Source organism: Loxodonta africana, chromosome 3 (genome assembly GCF_030014295.1).
Source record: "Loxodonta africana isolate mLoxAfr1 chromosome 3, mLoxAfr1.hap2, whole genome shotgun sequence".
In the NCBI taxonomy this organism is placed as follows: Eukaryota; Metazoa; Chordata; class Mammalia; order Proboscidea; family Elephantidae; genus Loxodonta; species Loxodonta africana.
Window position 1 is genome coordinate 30,946,573 of NC_087344.1, and position 24,816 is coordinate 30,971,388.

General features: G+C 47.6%; 1 protein-coding gene across 3 annotated transcripts in view; it reads left to right on the plus strand.

The window, feature by feature from the left end:
• Nucleotides 1-1,480: 1,480 nt before the first annotated feature.
• The window catches only part of LOC100659544 (cytochrome P450 4F3-like), a 32,006-nt gene continuing 8,670 nt past the window's right edge, over nt 1,481-24,816 (plus strand). The window contains exons 1-9 of one of the 3 annotated variants that reach the window (XM_064280895.1): nt 1,481-1,626; nt 1,993-2,191; nt 7,644-7,788; nt 9,636-9,689; nt 9,782-9,909; nt 17,405-17,526; nt 18,409-18,553; nt 18,868-18,934; nt 19,125-19,254. In XM_064280895.1, coding sequence (XP_064136965.1) covers nt 1,994-2,191; nt 7,644-7,788; nt 9,636-9,689; nt 9,782-9,909; nt 17,405-17,526; nt 18,409-18,553; nt 18,868-18,934; nt 19,125-19,254 — 989 coding nt within the window. In that variant the 5' untranslated portion in view covers nt 1,481-1,626; nt 1,993. Of the gene's footprint in view, nt 1,627-1,992; nt 2,192-7,643; nt 7,789-9,635; nt 9,690-9,781; nt 9,910-17,404; nt 17,527-18,282; nt 18,554-18,867; nt 18,935-19,124; nt 19,255-24,816 lie in introns of all 3 variants that reach the window. The other 2 variants (XM_064280894.1, XM_023552280.2) reach the window with 2 other exon arrangements.

The window sequence follows — 24,816 nt, forward strand, 5'->3', positions numbered from 1 at the left end:
GAACTGCCAATCTTTCAGTTATCGGTCGAGCACAGACCGTTTGTGCCACCCAGGGACCTCCTGAGGGAGAGAGTGACAAAGAATTTGTGGCCATCATGAATCCAGTTTTGTGAGTCTGAGGCTTGGCCCAGAATTCTGCATTTGTTTCAGACACTGCTGGTAACGCTGATGCTGGTGGTTTGAGGACCACGCTTTGAGTATCAAGTTCTGAGAGCTCATGCCTACAAAATCCCTTTTCTTCCCCAGACATTTCATGAGTACCTACTATGTGCTCATAATACATCGTAGTCACCGGCGCTGTCACATTTAATTAATTCACTGGGTGCCTGGAGCATTGCTACTGGACATCTCGGAACCTCTGTTTCCTCTTCTTTGATCCTGCTTCTCCCCAGATGAGTCAGGCCATTCCTGCTGCCTCTCATCTACTGCCCTGGTTTAAGAACCACTGGCCTTGCCCCTGGCTCTTCCCTGGAGGCACTTGGCGACAGGTAGATCCATCCCAGCAGAGAAGGAGGTGACTCAGGGTGGTGCACTCCAACTTGCTGAGGGCTCTAGGTTCAGTCAGCTGGAGCCAGAGCAAGTAGGGCTGGAAGGAATCCGGGATGGGGGAGGTTTGGAGGTCTCCCTAACATTCTGTGACAGGAGGAACATTGGCTCCAATTCTCTCATTCAGCCACCTCATTTTCAAACTCGCCCTCATTCTAGAGTCTGACCGTGGGGAGACTTCAGAGGGGCTGAGACCACCCTCAGCACACTTCTGGATCTGAATAAGATCTGCCCCCCTTATAAGGTCCTCATCTAATTTCCTCATCTCCCAGGTGGGAAGATGGAGTCTCAGAGAATGAGCAGCGCAATCAAAGCAAGGATGGGCAGAAGGAAGACTCGGCCAAGGTACCCCCACTCTGTCTTTCCCCCTGCACACTTGTCCATGCACGATCCCTCTTGGGCTCATCCTACTGCCCCTCTGTCCTCCTCGCCATCCTCCTCTGCACAGCCTCCAGGTGTTCTGTCCCCCCTGGGCCCTTTCTCCCAGAATCTGATCCCCATAATCCCCTGCAAGTCTGAAGTCTTTGTTTCTGCTGCCTCCTGGGCTGGCAGGAGTCAGGACTGGGTTTCTGCCGGGCTGGGTGGCCTGGGCCAGCATCTTCCTGTCTTCCAGCCTCAGATTCCTTCTCCAAGAAGTGGGTGCACAATTCTCATGGCTCATATGTGGAGAGGGGCCTGGAAGATGTTTTGGGGGAAAGACTTGGCTTGGTCTTGCTTACTGGCCCCTGAACCTTCAAGTTCAAGCATTTACCTGCTGCTCCCTTGGCTCGAAAGGTCCAGGGTGGCTGTAAACCTGGAGTCAGACTAACCTTTGCCCCTGGTTTGAGCAGGGGGTTCTGGATCTTGAGGTCCCAGTTCTCACATATGTGGCCCTGACTGGCTTCTCTCCCTGAAAGCCCTTGTCCGCCCACAGGTCTTGGGCTGGCTGCCAGCAGGGAGGAGGCAGCCAGGCCTGTGGGGATTGGCTGGCCCAGAAGAGCCTCCCATAGCCTCCTCCAGCTCAGGGTTGGCCCAGGGTCAAAGCAGCCCCAGGAGAGAGGGGAGAAGAGTTTGTAAGGAGACAAGCCACTTTGAGAGCAGGTACCAGGCTGAGGGTGGCAGGGCTGGGAGAATCCTGGCCCGGGGTGAGAGGGGGCACTACCTGTGACTGTGGAGGCTCCAGGGAATGAGCTGGTCTTGGGGATGGGTGGTTACTGGGTAACTGGAGATCCTGGCACTCTGCTGCTGGCTGCTCGCTGCAGCTGGGACTTCCTGGACTCCAGTCACCTCTCTCTCCCTCTCTGTCTCCTCACTTCTTTCCCAGGCCTTCCCTGCCCCTCCTCCATGTTTATCCATCTTTTCCGCCTCCCCGTTCCTGGAGCCCACACTCTTGGCCCCTTCTTCTACTCTGTGCCCATCCCTCATCTGGCTCTGAGTTCCCCTTCAGGACCCCTTCTTGGCCTGCAGGATGTCTCTGCTCAACCTGTCGTGGCTGGGACTCTGGCCTGGGGCAACCTCCCCATGGCTGCTCCTGCTGCTGGCTGTGGCCTGCTGGCTCCTGGCCCGCTTCCTGGCCTGGATCTATGCCTTCTACGACAACTGCTGCCGCCTGCGATGTTTCCCACAGCCCCCAAAGCGAAACTGGTTTTGGGGTCACCTGGGCCTGGTGAGTGGAGTGGCAGGATGAATCTGGGGTATAAGGACCAGGGCAAGACTTAGTGGAGCAACAGGAATACGGTTCAAGGGGCTGGGGTTAGGGGCTGGGTGGGATCTAGGACAGCAGAGCAGTGGGGAGCATCAAGGGGAGCCCCTCTTTCCTCCCTCATCCTCCAGATCTACTCCTCTCCTCTCAGTCCTCCCCGTCACCTCCGGCCTGAGCCCTTTCTCTTATCCTTCCCCTCCCTTGTCAGACTTGCTTTGAATCAACTTCCTGCCTGTGTTCTCCTCATTAGTGCATCTGTGTCTTCTGGGGGGGGGCTCCCAGGGCAAGGTGGACAGCGATGGACCCTCTGACTGTTCCACAGTCTCACCCGGATCAGGTGACCTCATTAGGGGTACTGTCCAGGGTCCCTTCCCACCTGGCCCACCTCTGTTGGCCTCAGGCCAGTGTCCACCCTCTTCCCCCACCCACAGGGGCACAGCTGGGCTAGAGGGGAGGTGCAAGCAGTCTCCCCATCCTTCTCCTTTCTGGGGGACCTCTTCTTCTTACCCTGCCCTCCACCCCAAGGATGTGCCGATGAGCCCCATTTCCCAACCATTGGCCACTTCCCTTTCCCTTTCGAGAAGGGATCGGTCTGGCCTCTGCCCTAATGGTCAAACTTCCTGAGAGGGGGCTCTGCACCCACCATCCTGACCTTATTCCCAGGGTCCCTTCCTCCAAGCCATGTTGACTCCCTGTTACTACAATCACATCGCCCGTAAGGGCACCATCTCCAATGCCATTGATTCCAGCATTGCATACTCTGATCACAGCTCCTTTCCTTCTGTCTTTCTTGTTCAACTCCTCCAATCTTAGACCCCTCAGGGCTTCTAATCCCCTCTCCATCACAGCCCAACAGTTCCTGCTTGACCCTGTTTCCTTGCATACATCTGGCTTAGACCCCCTAGGCCATCAGTTGCCCTTTGAATTGTCCTTCATGGCCTTTGGAAAACCTTCGCCTTGGATGAGCCCAATCTTTCACGTGCTCTGAGCCTTCTCCACAACGATGCTGGAGGAGGCCACCAAGAAGGATAGACAGGTGACATGTAAATCCACCCACCCACCTCTAGTGTGCCTCCTCATCCAACCCTCCTGTCAACCCGCTCTGCCATCTCCATGTGGACTAAGCTTTGTCTACTCTTGTTGCCTCAATTTCTCCAATCACTTGTCTACCGCCCTAGTTCGATCCCTACCCTGTTATGCTGTGATGACCCACGAAATGACACAAGGACGACCAGGACCTCCCTCATCTCATCCCCCACCCAGCTGGCTGCCCCGTCCTTCCTGGAGCCTCCTCTTCCCTGGCTTCCAGATGCATCTGCTCGGTCTCCCCCTCTCTCCCTGTGGCCCTTCTGCCTCTGGTCTTGGCCGCTTCTCACCTGGCCTTTCCAAATGGGGATCCTCAGGTCCTCTGGGCCTGGAGCGGGCTCCTGTTGCTCCTCTGTGAGGTGACCACCCACCTTGCTTGCAGATCACACCCACGGAGCAGGGCTTGGTGGACCAGGCTCAGCTGGTGGCCACCTACCCCCAGGGCTTTAGATTGTGATTAGGCCTCATGTTCCCCTTCACTGTCCTCTGCCACTCTGACACCATGTGGTCAGTCATCAACATCACAGGTACCACCCAGAGCACGTGGTGGTGGGTGTCGTGGCTGCAGATGAGGGTGCCGAGCTCCCTCCTGGCCTAGCTTTAGTGTGGCCCCTGCAGGACCCAGGACCCCTCCTGTCTTGGGTGCCCTTAGCCATCCTTGTCTTTCTTTCATCTATTTGCCATGCCCACTCTGGTGTTCTGGACATGGGGCTCCATCTGGGAAGGCCTCAGCCCCAGCCCTGCCCTGGAGGAACCCCCAATCTTGGAGACACAAAACGAGATGGAGATACCCCAAACCTGTGTTGTCAGGGCCGCGCCAGAGGGAGAGACGAGGCTGAGCAGTCCAGAGGGGAGGTGAGGTGTCTGCCTTTGGGGTAAGCAGGAGGACTTCCTGAAGGAGAGGCTGCTGGAAAGAGGAATGGAGATTTTTAAGCCAAGAAGAGAGAGGGTGTTCCCTCTGGAGGAACAGTACCACCAGAGGCTCAAGGAGAGTGAACAAGCACCTGGCTGTGAGCATCTAGAAGGCATTCAGTGCAGCTGGAGGGATCAGGAGAGAGGGAGAGAAAGGTGGAGAGGGGGGCAGAGCCAGCAGGGCATTGAGGCTGGGCTGGGGGCTGGAACTTGACTCTGAGGACGATGGGAGGCCATGGAGGGTGTGTGAGCAGGCGAGGGTTGCTGTCAGACCTGCATGTGTGAAGTGCACGGAGGGAGGATTCCAGGGAGGAGGCTATGGCCACACCCCAGGCCAGGGAGGAGAGGCCTGTGATGCTCCTGGGCAGATGTGAGGGACACTTTGTAGGGAGGAGGGCAGAGAGGGGCTGACTGGCTGCGGAGCTGGGAGAAGAGATGGGTACTGGCCCGTGGGTCTCTAGCCTGTGGAGGTAAGCATTTTTTGGGGGACCAAGGCCGAGCTCTGTTGGACCCACACTGAATCTGAGGGGCTGGGACATCAGGGGGAGCTGCCCAGGAGGGGTGGACCCCTGTGGGGCCCAGCAGAAAGGCTGGGGGAATGGGGGGTATCAGAGCAGAGATGGGGACTGAAGCTGGGCTCTGGGGGGATAAAAGCCCAGAGAAAGAGGAGGGTGCAGGGCTGAACCAGGAACTCCAACATTTTGACGTCCGGCTGAGGAGGAGCAAGTGAGGTGTATGGACAAATGCGGGAGGGGGGCGACCAGGAAAGGGGAGTCCTAGGCACCAAGAGGACAGTGTCTGGGTGTGTGTGGTCACCTGTGTCTTTGTCCTTCTTTCTATGACTATCTCTGTATCTTTTGTCTCTCTGATTCTATCTCTCTCACTTGTGTTTCCTTCCTCCATTTCTCTCTCTGTGTCTTTTTAGGAGTCCCTGGGTGGTGTGACCAGTGTGCAATTGGCTGCTCACATGAAGGTTGGCAGTTTGAACCCACCCAGCAGTGCTGCAGAAGAAAGGCCTGGCAACCTGCTTCAATAAAGATTATAGCCAAGAGTACCCTATGGAGCACAGTTCTATTCTGACACACATGGGGTCGTCATGAGTCAGAATTGACAGGACGGTGATATTGTTTTTTGGTTTTTGTCTCTCTTTCTACCTCTCCATTTCTGTCCAGGTGTCTCTGATGGAGTGTGTTGGTGTCCTGCCCAGACCTCTACACGCTGCTGCACCCAGGTGCCAGGGGCCGTGAGCGTTGCCCCCAATAGCTCACTGCTGTCCCCATATTCAGAGACTTGCCCTTGGGTGTGGGAGGTGTCTTGCTCAGAGATTTCTAGAAGGTTGGGTCCCTTGCTCTCAGGAGAGGGTGGGGTGCTGCACCCAATAAATGACTGATATGGGGATAGAAACTCCCCGTTCCCTTGCTTCAAATAAACCCAAGCTAAACTCGCTGCCATTGAGTCGATTCTGACTCATGGGCACGCCGTGTGTGTCAGAGTAGAACTGTGTTCCGTACCGTTTTCTTGGCTACTATCTTTACAGAAGCAGATCACCAGGCCTTTCTTCTGAGGCACCATTGGGTAGGTTTGAATCACCAACCTTTAAGTTAGTAGATGAGTGCAAACCGTTTGAGCCACCCAGGGACCTTAGGAAACTAAGTCTCCCAAAATCAGTTGCCTTGAAGTCAATTCTGTTTTGGGGAGACCCCATGTGTTTCAGAGTAGAACTACTCCATAGAATTTTTTTTTTTTTTTGGCTGTAATCTTTGCGGAAGCAGATAGTCAGGGCTTTCTTCCACAGCACTGCTGGGTGAGTTCCTACTGCCAGCCTTTAGGTTAGTAGTTGAGCACAAACCATTTGTGCCACCCAGGGGCCTTCTCTTGCTTCAGAGAGGTGCAATTTGGGGTGCTATTCATGCACCAGAGCTCCCCGTGGGGTCAGGCTGAGGCTGGGTTCCGGCTGAGCCCATATCTGCCTGGCTTCGTCTTCCTGCATCCCATCTTGCTTCCCTAACTTTCTCCAGCTCCTTCTAAGAGCTCTCCTTCAATAAACCATGTGCCCAAGCACCCTCAACTCAGATTCTGCTTCTGAAGAATCCAAACTAAGTCAGGGTCCCTCGATCCTTCACCCTCTCCCTTCTTGCTCTCCTCTTTCTGCCTGTCCCCTCCCCTCCTGAGTGGCTTCTATACCCATTTTCCTCCACTTCATTCTCAGTATTCTCTGGGGCCTCCCTTGGTCTCCCCCAACAGCTCCTGGCCTTGGCGCAGGTGGCAGGTGATGTGCCACTGGGCTGGGCTGTGTGTCCTTCTGGGAATTCCAACCTGGGGTCTTCCTGTATGCCAGCAATGGGGCACTGGGATTCTGGGATGAGGTCCTGGCCTGGGCTGGGCTGGTGCAGCCAGGTTGGGGAAAGGGGTTGTGTTTACACTTGCTTCAATGGTGGTCTTGTCTTTGTTAATGGTTTCAGCTCATGGTGAAGAGAAAAAATATTGGAGGAAATGGGTGGGGGAGCATCCTTGTCTCTGGAGGGTATGGTGGGCCAAGAAAAGTTATTTTCTGCAAAGCTGGGGAGGCTTCTAGCAGGAGATAGTGGCAAGAGGCTGTATTGGGGTTGGAGGGCGAAGAAGGAAATTAGGTGGGTGAAATTGTCTGTGAATTCACTTGAAATGGGGAAGGTGAAGTGTAAGGTGTGGGGAGGGAGGGAGAGACAGGGAGAGATGGAGAGACGGTGGTGCGAGAAACATAAAGAGTCAGAGAGATGGACAGAGAGAGGCAAGGAGAGAGAAAGAGAGAGAGAGGGGGGGGAGACAGAGAGAGACAGTAAAGAAGGAGTAAAAGAAACATATTCAGAGATAGAGTTAGAGGAGAGAGAGATGGAGAGAAACATAAAGAGAAACAGAGAGAGACAGACAGAGAGAGAGAGACAGAGAGAAAGAGTGAAAGATAGAGACAGAGAGAGAGAGAAACACAGGGAAAGAGAAAAAGAGAGAGAGAGAGATAGAGACGCAGAGAGGCAGAAATAGAATCAGAGTAAAGAAACACTTAGAGATGGAGCTAGAGATAGCAGAGATAGAGAGATACAGAGAGAGACATGGAGAGGTACAGAGAGATAGAGGCAGAGAAAGATAAGGACAGGGGGAGTAAAAGAAACACACTCAGAGGTAGAAATAGAGTCAGAGAGAGGAAAGAGAGATTAGAGAATGAAACAGAGAGAGAGAGAGAGAGGTTAAGAAAGTGAGGAGACAGGCAGGTGCGTGTGGACAGAGACCTATACAGACATACAAACCCACAGAGAGAGGCTGACCCAGCGAGGTGGGGAGAGGCATAAACCGACAAATCAGGCAGAAAGGGGCAGGGGGTTGAGGTGGGGATGGCAGCAACGGAGCCCTCCACCAGGCCTGGCATCAGCCTTGCTATCCCCAGGTCCAGAGCAATGAGGAGGGCTTGCGACTGTTGGAGGACCTGGGCCACTTCTTCCGTGACATCCACCTTTGGTGGGTTGGGCCCTTCTACCCCATCCTGCGGCTCGTCCACCCTAAGTTTATTGTACCCCTGCTCCAGGCCCCAGGTATCTCTTCTAGGAGGCCCCTGTCCCCAGCCTCTCCCCTGCCCCTGCTCCTTGCCCTTCCCACCCTTGGGCAGGCCAGGTTACTCTGGTGGCTTGAGGGAGCAGTGGCAGCTTTTCCTGGTGCTGGAACTCAGCATGGGAGGGGGTTTTGGCATCCTTCTGTCTCTTTAAGACTCTGACTATGTCACCCCAGGTCTGGTGGCAGGGGCAGGATTCTAAGAAAGTGTGAGTCGTGTATGGACCACGTCTGGAACACTAAAACAAAAACAAACCGTTGCTGACTCATGGCGACTCCATGTGTGCTGAGTAGAACTGCTCCACAGGGTTTTCCAAGTTCTGATCCTTCAGAAGTAGATTGCCAGAACTTTCTTTTGAGGCACCTCTGGGTGAGTTCGAACTGCCAACCTCTAGGTTAGCATTTGAGTGCTTAACCATTTGCACCACCCAGGGGCTCCTATCTGGCATGTTAATAGGACGATATTGAAATCTTGTCCAGGGCTTGTGTATAGGGCATGTTGAGGTCATGTCAGATGTCTCTGGTCCGTGTTATAGCATGTTGTATCATGTTATGGACATGTTAGGGAATGTCATATTTGTGAGGCTATGTTAGGGCATGTTATCACATGTTGGTGTCATGTCAGCTGTCTCAGGTATGTGTCAGGAGATGTCAGAGGAGGCTTGTCCATGTAATGTACTTTGTAGGATATTGGGCTGTGCTTGGTGTTTCAGAAATGTTGGATGGTAGAGGGGACATGCTGGGGCATGTTATTCCATGTTAGGGTGTGTCTTAGTTATCTGTTGTTGTTGTCAGGTGCCGTTGAGTTGGTTCTAACTCTTAGTGACCCTAAGTGCAACAGAATGAAAGACTGCCTGGTCCTGCACCACCCTCACAATTGTTGCTGTGCTTGAGCCCATCATTAGGCCACTGTGTCAATCTTCTCATTGAGGGCCTTCCTCTTTTTCACTAACCCTCTACTTTGCCAAGCTTGGTGCTCTTCTCCAGGGACTGGTCCCTCCTGATAACATGTCCAAAGTATGTGAGATGAAGTCTCGCCAACCATGCTTCTCAGGAGCATTCTGGCTGTAATTCTTCCAAGACAGACTTGTTCATTCTTCTGGGAGTCCAATATTCAATATTCTTCACCAACACCATAATTTAAAGGCGTCAATTCTCTGGTCTTCCTTATGCATTGTCATTTGATTTCTTGACTGCTGCTATAACAGAAATACCACAAGTGAGTGGCTTTAACAAACAGAAATTTATTTCCTCACAATTTAGGAGGCTAGAAGTCTGAATTCAGGGTGCCAATCTAGGGAAAGGCTTTCTCTCTCTCTCAGGTCTGGAGAAAGGTCCTTGTCTCTTCTGAGCTTCTGTTCCTGGGCGATCTTCACATGGCTTGGCACCTTTCTTTCCCCATTTCTGCTTCTAGCTTGAGTTTAATCTCTTTTGTATCTAGAAAGAGATTGACTCAAGATACACCTACACTAATTTCTGTCTTATTAATATAACAGACAACCCACTCCCAAATGGAATTGTAATCACAGGCATAGAGGTTAGGGTTTACAACACATACTTTTGGGGGCACAGCTCAATCCATCACAGGGTATGTCTAGCATGGTGGGTTGTATCTCTGTGGGCTTTGATGTTGCTCTACTCCTGCTACTGGAGCCTGGTCTGGTCTCCCTTTGCCTCCTCGTCCTCCCTGACTCCTCTGCCCTTGTACCCATTCCTGCTATCCTGGGCTTGGCTGGAGGAAGGGCAGACCCCTGGCTGGGAGCCCACACCCAAACCCAAAGCCCTCCCCTCCCCCTCTCCATGGGCCCTCATTGTCCGCCTCTCATGTCAGCCACCGTCGCTCCCAAGGACATGTTTTTCTACAGCTTCCTGAAGCCCTGGCTGGGTGAGTAACTGTGGGTGAAGGGGGTTGGGGACGATCTTGGGGCCCAGAGGAAGGCGCTGCCCTTGTGCACTGCCCATGGCTGCCTCTACTAGGGGATGGGCTCCTGCTGAGTGACGGTGACAAGTGGAGCCGCCACCGCCGCATGCTGACACCTGCCTTCCACTTTGAAATCCTGAAGCCCTACGTGAAGATCTTCAATGAGAGCGCGAACATCATGCATGTGAGCACCCTCAGCCCAGAGTCCCTGATGGATCCTTGAGGGGAGGGGCCACAAACAGATCTGATCTGCAGTCCTGGATCTGCTGTGTGGCTTTGGGGCCATTGCTCTTCCTTTCTGAGCCTCAGTTTCTTCATCTGTAAAGTGGGAATAATAATCCCCATTTTGAAAGAAGTTCAAGATGACATAATGGAATCACATCTCTGGAACACAGTAGGTGCTCCAAACAAACAAACAACAACAGAAAGCCAAACTTGTTGCTGTCAAGTCAATTCCGACTCATGGAGACCCATGTGTTTCAGAGTAGAACTGAGCTCCATTGGGATTTCAATGGCTATAATCCTACAGCAGTAGATCACCAGGTCTTTCTTTTTCCGTGGTGCTGGGTGAATTTGAACCCCCAACCTTTTGGTTAGTACCTGAGAGCAAACCATTTGCACCATCCAGAAGCTTTAGTAAGTCCTCGCTGTTGTTGTTAGGTGCTATTGAGTCAGTTGTGACTCATAGCAATCATGTGTACAACAGAATGAAACACTGCTGGGTCCTGCGCCATCTTCACAGTCTTTGCTAATGCTTGAGCCCATTGTTGTAGGACCTGTGTCAATCCATCTCGCTGAGGTTCTTCCCTTTTTTCACTGACCTTCTACTTTACCAGGCATGATGTCCTTCTCCAGGGACTGGTTTCTCTTGATAACATGTCCAAAATACGTGAGACAAAGTCTTGCCATCCTCCCTTCTAAGGGGCATTCTGGCTGTACTTCCAAGACAGATTTGTTTGTTCTTTTGGCAGTCTATGGAATATTCAATATTCTTTGCCAACGTCATAATTCAAATGCATCAATTCTTCTTTGGTCTTCCTTATTCATTGTCCTGCTTTCCCAATGCATATGAGGTGATTGAAAATACCATGGCTTGGGTCATGTGCACCTTTGTCCTCAAGTGACATCTTTGCTTTTTAACACTTTAAAGGGGTCGTTTGCAGCAGATTTGCCCAATGCAATGCATCATATGATTTCTTGACTGCGCTTCCATGGGGATTGATTTTGGATCCAAGTAAAATGAAATCCTTGGCAATTTCGTACTTTTTTTCATTTATCATGATGTTGCTTATTGGCCCAGTTGTGAGGATTTTTGTTTTCTTTATGTTGAGGTGCAATCCATACTGAAGGCTATAGTCTTTGACCTTCATCAGTAAGTCCTCTTTACTTCCAGCAAGTAAACTTGTGTCATCTACTTACTACGGCTTGTTAGTGAGTCTTCTTCCAGTTCTGATGCTGCATTCTTCTTCATCTAGTCCAGCTTCTCTGATTATTTGGTTAACATACAGATTGAATAAGTATGATTGTAAAAACAGTGTGGGGGCAGAGTCTGACTTCTAACTTCACAAGAAGGAAATAGAATCAAGATCAACAGTGCAAAGCTGATTCCTATGAGGTGGAGGTCAGGCATACCTCCTCTCTCTGCCATCTTTACCAGTCCTGACACCAACCATCCCTCCCACGGCACTTTCTCCTTCTCTGCTGGATTTGATGATTCACTGCAATGGCCATACAGAACTCACAGACAATACTCACGATTATAGGGTTTATTAGTGAAGTAATAATACAAAAGACCTCTTTAAAGTGTTAAAAAGTTAAGATGTCACTTCAAGGACTAAGGTGCTCCTGACCCAAGCCATGGAGTTTTCAATGGCCTCGTATGCATGCGAAAGCTGAACAATGAATAAGGAAGACCAAAGAAGAATTGATGTCTTTGAATTATGGAAAGGATGATGGGACTTTGTCTCACATACTTGAGACATGTTATCAGGAGGGATCAGTCCCTGGACAAGGATGTCACACTTGGTAAAGTAGAGGGTCAGTGAAAAAGAGGAAGACCCTCAATGAGATGGATTGACACAGTGGCTGCTACAATGGGCTCAAGCATAGCAATGACTGTGAGGATGGTGCAGGACCGGGCAATGTTAAGTTCTGTTGTACATAAGGTCACTATGAGTTGGAACTGACTCGACGGTACCTAACAACAACAACAGCAGGGAAGTAACATGTTACAATTCAGGTTCAGGAATGCTCAGTTCTTCCATCAGAACAGCCTCTTCCCAGCTCCGTGGCACGCCTCTCTCTGGCCCCTTGGCTTCTACCCTGCTTAGGCAAGTGTTACAAAGTCCTTTTAGCTCTGCCAGTAAGTGCCCGAAGGCACCCCACACCACCAGTAAGCCTCAACCCAAAGGCGCTCCGCTCTGGCTCCATGGGTCAGCTCCACCAAGTGCTTGGAGGTACCCTACTCCCCCAGCAAGTCTCCTGTCCAAAGGCACTCAGCTTTCTCCCTCTGTGGGCCCGGAAGCCCACTACACCGTCTTCTGTCAGGTCTCTTGCTGCTGTTTCTCTGCCACAGCTTCTTGCCACCTTCAGTGTTTGTCTTAGTCATCTAGTGCTGCTATAACAGAAATACCACAAGTGGATGGCTTTAGTGTATTCTCTCACTGTCTAGTAGGCTACAAGTCCAAATTCAGGGTGTCAGCTCTAGGGGAAGGGTTTCTATGTCTGCTCTGGAGGAAGATCCATGTCATCAATATTCCCCTGGATTAAGAGCTTCTCTGCACAGGAACCTTAGGTCCAAAGGACACGCTCTGTTACCAGCACTGCTTACTTGGTGGATGAAACTCACAAGTCTCTGCTTACTTCCCATTCCTATTATCTCCTGAGAGATAAAAGGTGGTGCAGGCCACAACCTAGGGAAACTCCCTTTACATTGGATCAGGGATGTGACCTGGGTAAGGGTGTTACATCCTACCCTAAACCTCTTTGACATAATCTAATCTTGCCTCATTAACCACAGGCAGAGATTAGAATTTATAACACAGGCAAATTACAACAATCACAAAATAGAGGACAATCACACAATACTGGGAATCATGGCCTAACCAAGTTGACACATATTTTGGGGGGACACAATTCAATCCATGACAGAGTTACAGCTCTTTCTCTTTGTTTCCTGGTTCCAGGAGCTTCTCAGCACAGAAATTCCAGGTTCAAACGACATGCTATGCTCTTGGCTCAACTTCCTTGGTGGTGGTGGGATCCTCTCCTTCCCACCTCTGGGGAGGGTCACTTAAAGCCCAGCAAGATGGCAAAACTGACCAATCCCCTTGATGAGCCACAATTACCCTGTCTGCACAGTTCCACTCAATCACTTGGGTGGGAGTTACAAGGCCACGGCAAGAAGGGCCACACAAAAACAATTCATTGCACTATGTGATGAAAGAATACAACCCTGACACACACCTTTTATGATTTTAAACCATGCAGTATACCCTTGTTCTGTCTGAACGACTGCCTCTTGGCAGTTCCTCATGAGCACAATTAAGTGTTCTGAAATTCTCAATGTTATCCATAATTTGTTATGATCCACACAGTTGAACACCTTTGCATTGTCAATGAAACACAGGTAAACATCTTTCTGGAATTCTCTGCTTTCAGCTAACATTCATCTGATATCAGCAGTGATGTCCCTCATTCCACATCTTCTTCTTGATCCAGTTTGAATTTCTGGCACTTCCCTGTCGATGTACTGCAGCAGCCATTTTGGAATTATCTTCAGCAAAATTTTCATATTAATGACATTGTTTGATAATTTCCTCATTCTACTGGATCACCTTTCTTTGGAACGGATCTCTTTCAGTCAGTTTGTCAGGTAGCTGTTTTCCAAATTTCTTGGCATACACCAGTGAGCACTTCTAGCATTGCATCTGTTTGTTGAAACATCGCAAAATTGGTATTCCATCAATTCTTGAAGTGCAGTTTGGACTTTCTCCTTCAGTACCATTGGTTCTTGATCATATGCTACCTGCTGAAATGGTTAAACATCAGCCAGTTCTTTTTGGTGCAGTGAGTCTTTGCGTTCTTTCTATCTTCATTTGATGCTTTCTGCATCATTCAATTTTTTCCCCACAGAATCCTTTAATTTTGCACTTCGAGGCTTGAATTTTTTCTTCGATTCATTCAGCTTGAGAAATACTGAGTGAGTTTTCCCCTTTTGGTTTTCTAACTCCAGGTCTTTGCATATTTCATTATAATACTTTGTCTTCTCGAGCTGCCCTTTGGAGTCTTCTGCTCAGCTTTTACCTCATTTCTTCTGTTCATTTTAGTTACTCTGCATTCAAGAGCCAGCTTCAGATTCTCTTTTGTCATCGATTTTCGTCTTTTCTTTCTTGTCTTTTTAATGACCTTTTGCTGTTTTCATGCATGATGTCATCGAATAACTTATCTGGTCTTTGGTCATTAGTGTTCAATGTGTCAAATCTCTTAAGCTTCCAGTATCACAGCAGCCCAGAAGCCATCACAGTATGACAAACTGACAGAGAAGTAGTGGCATTCCTTTTCAGTATCCCTCACAGAAGACCACCAGTTACTGTTGAGTTGCCCCTGGCTCATGTTGACCACATGTATGTCAAAGCGGAACTGTGCTCCAGAGGGCTTTTGATGGCTGATTTTTTTCAAGACTGCCAGGCCTTTCTTCCAAGGCACCTCTGGGTGGACTCAAACCTTCAGTTAGTAGCTGAATGTATTAGCTGTTTGTACCACCCAGGGACTTCAAGCTTGAGACAGTTGATGATAAAGATGAAGCCTGCATAGCATCTATTTCCGCATAACAGACCCATTCAAACCTCACTGGCTGGAAAAAATTAGCATTTGCTATTGCTCACGAGTCTGTGAGTCAGTGGTCTTGGATGGCTTTGGATGGATGGACTATTCACATGTCTGTGGTCAGGTGTGAAGCAAGTAGGCAGTTCTATTAATCCACCTGGGCTCTCTCACATGTTTAAGCATGGCTGGCTATAGGCTGATCCAGGATGGCCTCAACTCTGACAACTGGCCTACTTCATCTGTCCCTCATCCTCCAGTAGGCTGGCCCAGGCTCGTTCACATGATAGAGGTTGTATTCCAAGGGAGTGAGCAGAGACATGCAGCTGCTCTTGAAGTCTAGGTTCAGAACTAATACACCATTATTTTGACAATTATATCAGGCAAAGCCCGCCACCCACCTGTCAGTTTGTCGTACTCTGGTGGCTTTTGTGTTGCTGTGATGCTGGAATTTATGCTACCAGTATTTTAAACACCAGCAGGGTCACCCATGGTAGACAGGTTTTAATGTCGCTTCCAGACTAAGAAACTAGGAGGAAAGACCTGGTAAACTCCTTCTGAAAATTAGTCAATGAAAACCTTAAGAATTACAACAGAACATTCCTTTGGAGATATCATCAGGAGAGATCAATCACTGGAGGAAGACATCATGTTTGGTGAAGCAGAGGGCCAATGAGGGCAAGGGAGACCCTCAGTGAGATGGATTGGCACAATAGCCACAATAATGGACTTGAACATGCTGGCCATTGTGAGGATAATGCAGGACCAAGGTGCTTCATTCTGTTGTACAAAAGGCCTCCATGAATTGAAGTTAACTCAATTAAGAACAAGAACAAAAACAACGACATTGGCCAAAGCAAGTCCAAAAGGCCAGCTCAAATTCAAGGGGTGAAGAGGGGAATCAGCTCTACCTCCTAATGGAAGGAGGTGCAAAATCTTATTGCAAAGGGTGAGGGCATACAGAAGGGTGACTAATTGGGGACATTATTGCAATCATATACCATTAAGATATTGATGAAGATGATGATGATGGCTATAATTTATTGAGCACTCACTATATGCCAGAAACAATGTGCCAACTTGTCCAAGACAAGGTCATGGAAGCTCATAGACATATCCAAACTCCCTGAACGACTGAATATCTGGTCTGAGGGCTGTGGGGACCACGGTCTCAGGGAACATCTAGCTCAATTGGCATAACAGAGTTTATAAGGAAAATGTTCTACATTCTACTTTGGTGAGTAGTGTCTGGGATCTTAAAAGCTTGTAAGTGGCCATCTAAGATACTCCACTGGTCTCATCCCTATGGGAGCAAGGGAGAATGAAGAAAACCAAAGACACAAGGGAAAGATTAGTCCAAAAGACTAATGGACCACAACTACCACAGCCTCCACCAGACTGAGTCCACAACAACTAGATGGTGCTCAGCTACCACCACTGACTGCTCTGACAGGGATCACAATAGAGGGTCCCAGACAGAGCTGGAGAAAAATGTAGAACAAAATTATAACTCACAAAAAAAAAAGACCAGACTTACTGGCCTGACAGAGACTGGAAAAACCCAGAGAGTATGGCCCCTGGGACACCCTTTTAGCTCAATAATGAAGTCACTCCCGAGGTTCACCCTTCATCCAAAGATTAGATAGGCCCATAGAACAAAACGAGACTAAAGGGGTGCACCAGCCCAGGGGCAAGGACTAGAAGGCAGAAAGGGACAGGAAAGCTGGTAATCAGGAACCCAAGGTCGAGAAGGGAGAGTGTTGACTTATCATGGGGTTGGTAACCAATGTCACAAAATAATATGTGTACCAATCGTTTAATGAGAAGCTAGCTCTGTAAACCTTCATCTAAAGTACAATAATGAAAGCATAGCCATACAGACAAAAAAATGTATTTTTAAATTATCAATGCCATATATGATCATTTCATAATCAAATAAGGTATATTTAAGTTTAATCATTGATAATATAATTTTATTAATATTATTAATGTTAGCCATTGAAGAGAGGTAATATTGCTCATCAAAACATTAAGAAAATTGAAACAGTGTGTAATGCCATTAGTGGGGTCCCTGCTGTGTAAAATGCAGGTTCCTTTATTGTCAGCATAATGAAATGACTGGTGTGGGCCTGTCTTGGAGTAGGAAAGCCCATTCCCCAACTGTGTTTTTATTCAACTTTGCATTATGGAAGGGCAGGATTTTGCAAGGTTTTACTCCATTTTAATGGAATAGTTAATGCTTATTTCTTTTTTACATGAAATTATTTTTGGGATCTCTGAAATTGCAAATACACTAACGAAATGTTTTAATATATTCCTTCACTCCTGAAAAAAACAAGAAATGATGTGCTAATTCCATGACACATTGTGTAAGTTAAACTTCACAGCTCCGTGAGGCGGAGATGATTGTGAATTGCCACATTACAGGTGATAAAACAGGCTCGAAGGCGTCTCAGAGCTTGCCCAGGTTGACCCAGCTAGCAAGTGAGCTAGTAAGGGGTGGAGCTGGGATTTCTACCTGCTTTATCTGATGCCAAAGAAGGTCATTTTAACTGTGAGTGAACATTGAACAATTGTGATCCAGGAGAGGGCAAGGAGTCGACCTAGGGCACACAGAACATATGGGATCGAGTTGGAATCAGAATCCAGGTCTCCTGATTCATCGTGTGGGGTCTCTACATTTTAATAATGACAGTTTCCAACCCCACTCAGTCCTGATCTGCTCCTGGGATGGATGCCTTGGGTGGAGGACCAGGAAGCTGGGTTCTGGATTGCATTCATCCTGGTGGTTGGGCCTAGGGAGGGTCTCAGGAGAGAAAGAGCCCAGCCTCAGCTCCTTCCTCTGTTTTTACCAGGCCAAGTGGCAGCGCCTGGCCTCACAGGGCAGCAACCGCCTGGACATGTTTGAGCACATCTGCCTTATGACCCTGGACAGTCTGCAGAAATGCGTCTTCAGCTTTGACAGCCACTGCCAGGAGTGAGTTCTAAGCCTGGATGTGAGAACTTAGACCACTGACCCAAGATGGGGGAAGGAGGGCTGACCAGGGCAACCAGAAGAGCCTGCCTGGTAGAGATGGGCCAGAGTTGGGCACTGAAGGACAAGGAATGGTAGAGAGAGACAGAGGTCCTTCCAGGTAGATGGAAATGTTTGAGTAAAGTCAAGAATGCTAGGATGAGCAGACTGTATATAACAGTCTGCTCATCCTAGCATTCTTGACTTTACATATCCAAGGTGAGCCTTGGATATGAAGTCAAAGAGGTAGGCAGGGACTAGATTTTAAGGGGCTTCAAAAGCCAGGCAAAGGGGGCAGCGGGGTACGTGACATTTATTCCAAGATTTTCCAGGGTGCCATGGAAGGTGTTTGAGCCAGTGAGGGGTGTGGCCAGAGCTGAGCTTTAGAAATCCGATGCTGTGGAGGACTGACTATCACATTGATATTAGATGGAGGAGGTCTGAGTTGGGTGTAGAGGCTGAGGAGATTTGAGAGAAACCAATGAAGAATGGGTAGGACCAGATGTTGGGTAGGAGAGAGAGATGAGCATGTGCCCAACCTCTGTCTAGTTCCCTGATGCCTGAAGGCAGCTCTCAGTGATGGGGATACTGGGAGACATGCAAACGTAGGGGGTACCCTTTCCTAGATAGTGCATGGCCCTCTGGTTCAGGGTGGGAGGTGTTCCCAGGCTTTCATGTGTGTTAAAGAACATCCAACCTGTCTCTGTCCTGGCCTTTCAGACACCCCAGCGAGTATATTGCTGCCATCTTAGAGCTCAGTGCCCTCGTGGTAAAACGGCACCTTCAGGTCTTCTTGCACATTGACTTCCTGTACCACCTCACTCCCAATGGGCGGCGCTTCCGCAGGGCCTGTGACCTGGTGCATGAGTTCACAGATGCTGTGATCCGGAAGCGGCGCCATACCCTCACCACTCAGGGTGTTGATTACTTCCTCAAGGCCAGAATCAAGGCAAAGACTTTGGACTTTATTGATGTGCTGCTGCTGGCCAAGGTAGGCTTCTCTGCTACCTGGGTTAGAGAGATGGGCAGGACCTCAATTTCAAATGTTGAAGAGCTTGAGTTTGATCCTGAAGGCACTGGGAAGCCATGGAAAGTGTTTGGGGAGAGGGAAGGAATGGTTTAGAGATGTGTGTTAGGGATCATTCAATGGAATTTTGTATGGAGAGGCAGGGAGATAAGAAGGAAGTCTGAGCTGGCACAGAGGCTGTGTGGATGGTGAGGGAGAGATGCTGTGTGGATGATGAGTACTGGAGCCTTCAGAGCTGGTGTGATTCAGGGATGGTGTTGGTCTTGCCTTCTCTCCAGGATGAAGATGGGAAGGAGTTGTCAGATGAGGACATCCGAGCTGAAGCTGACACCTTTATGTTTGAGGGTGAGGGTCCCCGCATGGGCTTGCACTGGGGCAGAGGTCTCTTCTTCCCAAGGACTTGGCGGGTGAACCCTGGACTGTCCCATCCAGCCCCACCCTCCCCCATCCTGCTTGAGGACTTCAATGCAAGGGAGCTGTCTATCTTCTGGTGCTGAAGCAGCCCAGTGACCCAAGTTTGCCTGGCTGCCCTCAGGCCATGATACCACAGCCAGCGGCCTCTCCTGGGTCCTGTACAACCTTGCCAAGCACCCAGAATACCAGGAGCGCTGCCGGCAGGAGGTGCAAGAGCTCCTGAGAGACCGCAGGCTAGAGGAAATTGAATGGTGAGTACAGGCTCTCTTGGCTTATCCTCTGAAGCTCCTTTCCTTGGCTCTGCCCCAGGTGGGGGACGTGGGAAGATCTTTCTGTCAATTTCCCATTATTGCTTAGTGGGAATAGGAGCAGAGGCCAGAGGCAAGGCCTGGTACCCAGCCTGATCAGGAGGGAAGTGTTGCAGTTAGAAAGGTCTAACTGTTGATACTTGGTGCATCAGAACTTGCTGTATGACTTGAATGAAATCACTTCCCTTTTCTGAATATTACCTTCTCTTCTATGAATGGGGGCAATCTTCACCCCACAGGGCTGCTTAGAGAAGTTGTGACAATGTATGTAGAGCAGATGTCACCCAGTAAATAAATTTCCCCTCCCATCCCTTGCTTTTCTTCCTGAAATTGCATATTTTTCAAAGATCTTCACTCCCCTTACTGCTTGCTCATCCTTCCCCTTGATTTCCACCACATAGCCCATCCCAAGGATCCACTAGAGATCTTTAGGGGGTAAAAGTCATCCATCTCTTTGTTCAGTGTTATGGATTGAATTGTGTCTGCCAAAAATGTGTGTCAACTTGGCTAGGCTATGATTCCCAGTATTGTGTGATTGTCTACCATTTTGCCATCTGATGTGATTTTCCTTTGTGTTATAAATCCTACCTCTACGATGTTAATGAGGTGGGATTAGTGGCAGTTATGTTAATGAGGCAGGACTCAATCTACAAGATTAAGTTGTGTTTTAAGGCAATCTCTTTTGAGATATTTAAGAGAAAAGTGAGCAGAGAGACAGGGACCTCATACCACCAAGAAACAAGGGCCAGAATAGTGCATCCTTTGGACCTGGGGCCCCTGTGCTGAGAAGCTCCTTGGCCAGGGGGAAGATTGATGACAAGGACCTTCCCCCAGAACCGAGTGAAAAAGTCTTCCCCTGGAGCTTGCATCCTGAGTTTAGACTTCTAGCCTCCTAGACTGTGAGGGAATGAATTTCTTTTTGTTAAAACCATCCACTTGCATTATCTGTGTTATAGGAGCACTAGATAACTAAGGCATTCAGCAAACATTTTCACATTGCCTCTCCTTCCACAGCTCTGTGCCCAGGCCCATCCTAGTTCTACATGGGCAAGGCTAGGTAGAGAGAAAGGGAAGCCAGGCTTGAATGCCAACGCAGAGCCTGAAGACCCTGTGGCTAAAGGCTGTCAGCTAATGGTGCCCCTTATATCTAGATGGCTAGTTCCATCTTGATGGGAGAACCGAACAGGGTACCTCAATGGCTTTCAAAGGAAGGTAATTGGGAGCCATGGAAGGTGTTTGAGTAGGGGAGGTACAGGTCAGATCTGGGTCTTAAAAGGCCTCTCTGGGGGTAAACGGGGGGAGGGGGCGGGGTAGTGATCTAGATATTCAGGGTCCAGGAAGCAGATTCTGGGCTGGGGGTTGGAGAGGGGGCACTGGACTGGACAGGTATTTTGGAGGTAGTGTTCCTTATCTCACAGGAATGGTCAGTAGTGGTTCAGTGCTAGAAATATCACTTTTCATGTGGGAGAGCTGGGTTCCATTCCTGGCTGGTGCACCTCACATGTACCCACCACCTGCCCATCAGTAGAGGCTTGTGTGCGGCTATGATGCTGAACAGGTTTTAGCACAGCTAGACTAAGATGCACTAGGAAGAAAGGCATGATGATCGACTTTTGAAAATCAGCCAGTGAAAACCCTATAGATTCCAATGGTCTGAATCCATAGCCCATTATGGTGATGGCACAGGACTGGGCAGCATTTTGTTCCATTGTGCATGGGGCTGCCATGAGTTGGGGGCTGACTTGACAGCCTCTAACAGCAGCAGCAGCAGCAACAAAAACAATGACAATAAACATCATCTTCCTACGTCAAAGGTTTGCGGAGCACAGCATTCCTGTGAGGTGGAGAAATATTTTTGTGCTTCCTCCAACTTTAAAAATTTATTACGCACTTGGCAAAAAATGCAAACAGTGCAAAATGGTTTTCAAAGAATGTGAACCTCTGTCTTAAGCCAGTGTCCCAGTGCCATTCCTGCCTTCAGTGGTTTCTTATGTGTCCTTATATGTGGGCAATGTTCAGTGGTACACAGACTCTCTTCCGTCTTGCTCATTCTTTCATTCTCTGTCTCTATACAACTGAAAATAGATACAGTAATTCAGGTCTGCCCACTGACTATATACATATTTTTAAGCAATACAACTTTCAGATCTTATCTTTCTTTTTTCCTCAAATTATAAGTTTTGGAAAACTAAATTTGAGTTGAAAAAACAACAATGGGAACTTTTTTTTTGCACAAAATGAAACATCATTAGATCAAAGAAGATTAGTTTCACTTTTGTTGCCATCCCCACCAAACCGGTTTTCTGAGGGGTCTCTAGAGCCATCAACTTGTTATATGTCCTTCTGGAACATTCTCTTTGAGCTTCCATAGATGGACATTTTGCCACTTGTTCTTTTCATTCAACACTAAGTCTTAGAGCTCTTTATGTATGTGGCATGCTTCGTGCTCCATAGGTTACTTATCTCGCCCCTCTCTTGAGGACATTTATGTAAACATTTTACACTATAATAGATATTGCTGAATTGCCTCCCAGAGTCTCTGTATTTATCTACCTTCCAGACTGCAGTGTATGGTAGGACAAGTGAGTCCGATTTCATCTTTTTGATAGCTGTATGGGATTCCACTGTATGGATGGGTGTACTATAACTTATCTAAACATTCCCCCATTGATGAACTTTGGAGTGTCTCTAGCCTTCTGCTAAAATAAACATGATGCAGTGAGCATCCGTGTACACCGAACTTTGCTTACCTTTGTGTTTCTGTGGGACAGATTCCTAGAAGTACAGTTACTGAATCAAGAATAGATTACTAATGACTGAAGACCAGACGAGTTGTGGGAGGACATCATATGTGAAGAAAGCAAAAGGTCATTAAAAAGACAGAAAAGACCAAAATGGATGTCAGAAGACTCTGAAACTTGCTATCGAATGTAGAGTAGCTAAAACAAAAGAAGAATTATCAAGTAAAACTGTTCACGTGTCAAATCTATTCTTGAGATGGTCCCTAAATTCAGGTGGGATATACTCAAGGTCGTATTTTGGCTCTCGTGAACCTGTTTTAATTTTTTTTAGCTTCAAGTTGAACTTGCATATGAGCAATTGATGGTCTGTTCTGCAGTTGGCCTCTGGCCTCGTTCTGACTGATGATATTGAGCTTCTCCATCGTCTCTTTACACAACATAGTTTGATTCATGCGCATTCCCTCTGGCGAGGTCCATGTATACAGTCATCATTTATGTTGTTGAAAAAAGGGATCTGCAGAGAAGAAGTTGCCGGTCTTGCAAAATTCTATCATTCGATCTATGGTGTGGTTTCTATCACAAAGGCCATTATTTTCCAACTATAGAGCCTTCTTCATTGCTTCCAACTTTCGCATTCCAATTACCAGTAACTATCAATGCATTTTGATGGCACGTTTGATCAATTTCATACTGCAGAAGTTGGTAAAAAATTTCAATTTCTTCATCTTTGGCCTTAGTGGTTGGTGTGTAAATTCGAATAGTCGTATTAACTGGTCTTTCTGGTAGGGGTGTGGATATTATCCTATCACTAACAGCATTGTACTTCAGGATAGATCTGGAAATGTTCTTTTTGACGATGAACGTGATGCCATTCCTCTTCAATTTGCCATTCCTGACGTAGTAGACCATATGATTGTCTGATTTAAAATGGCCAGTACCAGTCCACTTCAGCTCACTGATGCCTAGGTTATTGATCTTTATGCTTCCCACTTCATTTTTGACAACTTCCAATTTTCCTAGAGTCATACTTTATATAGCCCATGTTCCAATTATTAATGGATGTTTCCAGCGGTTTCTTCTCATTTTGAGTCATGCCACGTCAGCAAATGCAGGTCCCAAAAGCTTTACTCCATTCATGTCATTAAGGTGGACTCTACTTTGAGGAGGCAGTGCTTCCTCAGTTGTGTTTTGAGTGATTTCCAACCTGAGGGGCTCATCTTCTGACACTATATCAGACAACGTTCCGCTGCTATTCGTAAGGTTTTCATTAGCCGATTTTTCAGTAGCAGACCACCAGGTCCTTCTTCCTAGTCTGTCTTTGTCTGGAAACTCTGCCGAAACCTGTCCACCACGGGTGGCCCTTGATGGTGTTTGAAATACCAGTGGCATAATTTCCAGCACCATAACAACATGCAAGCCACCACATTATGACAAACTGACAGACTGCTATTATTTTAGAACTGTCTATTTCTCTTCAACTCTGTTAGGGTTTGCTTTATGTATTTTGGAGTTCTGTCACTGGGTGCATAAATATTTATTATGGTATGTTCCCTTGGTGGATTGATTCCTTAATCATTTTATAATGTCCTTCCTTGTCTCTTATGATGGAGTTTGATTTAAAGTCTAGTTTATTGGAGATTAATATTGTCGTTTCTGCTCTCTTTTCGTTACTATTTGCTTGATATGTACTTTTTCCATCCTTTGACTTTTAACTTATTTATGTCTTTGTGACTAAGATGTGTCTCTTCTATGCAACATATTGATGAGCCATTAAAAAAAAATCTATTCTGCCACTCTCTGTCTCTTGACTGGTGCATGTAAACCATTTACATTCATTTTGATTATTGATAGATATGAATTTACTCTTGTCATTTTGTTATGTTTTTGTGTGTTGTTGAAGGTTTCTTTGTTCCACTTTATTTTCTGTGTTGAGTTCTTTTTGTTTATGGATTGTCTTTTCATTTCCCTTGTTTTTGTTGATTTTGTGTTTACTGGGTCTTTTTGATTTGCTTCTTTATTTTGGTGTATAAAAAACCCCAAAAACTCAAACCCATTGCCATCGAGTCAATTCCGACTCATAGCAAGCCTATAGAACAGGGCAGAACTGCCCTATAGAGTTTCCAAGGAGTGCCTGGTGGATTTGAACCGCTGACTTCTTGGTTAGCAGCCATAGCATTTAACCACTATGGCACCAAGGTTTCCTTTTGGTGGGTAGGTTTGTTAATTTTCTCTGTGGTTACTGTGAGATTCACCTTTATCATCCTATGTTTAAAACAGTCTTATTATTATTATTTTTTAATATCTTGACTTCCTCTCCATATGCAAGTTCTATAACTATATTTTTGTTTTGAAGTTGTAATCGATTTCAGATTGACATCTCTGGTTCCCTGTTTCCAGCTTTGTAGCTTTATTTTAATTTTGAGAGTTCTTTGTCTGGGTTGGTGTCTGAGTGATGTTGTGTGTCTTGGTCTCAGGTTGTTATCTGATGTAGTTGGTTCTCTGTCTGCATGACTCCTTTTAATATTTTTTGTAAGGTTTCATAATTTTTTAAAATTCCTTTAATTTTTGTTTATCTGGGAATGTCATAACATCACCATCATATTTGAGAGACAGTTTTGCTGGATATAAGATTCTTAGTTGACAATTCTTTTCTTTCAGGGTTTTATATATGTCATCCCATTGCCTCTTTGCCTGCATGGCTTCTGTTGGAGAGTCAGAGTTAGTCTGATTGGTGTCCCTTTGCATGTTGTATTTTGTTTTCCAT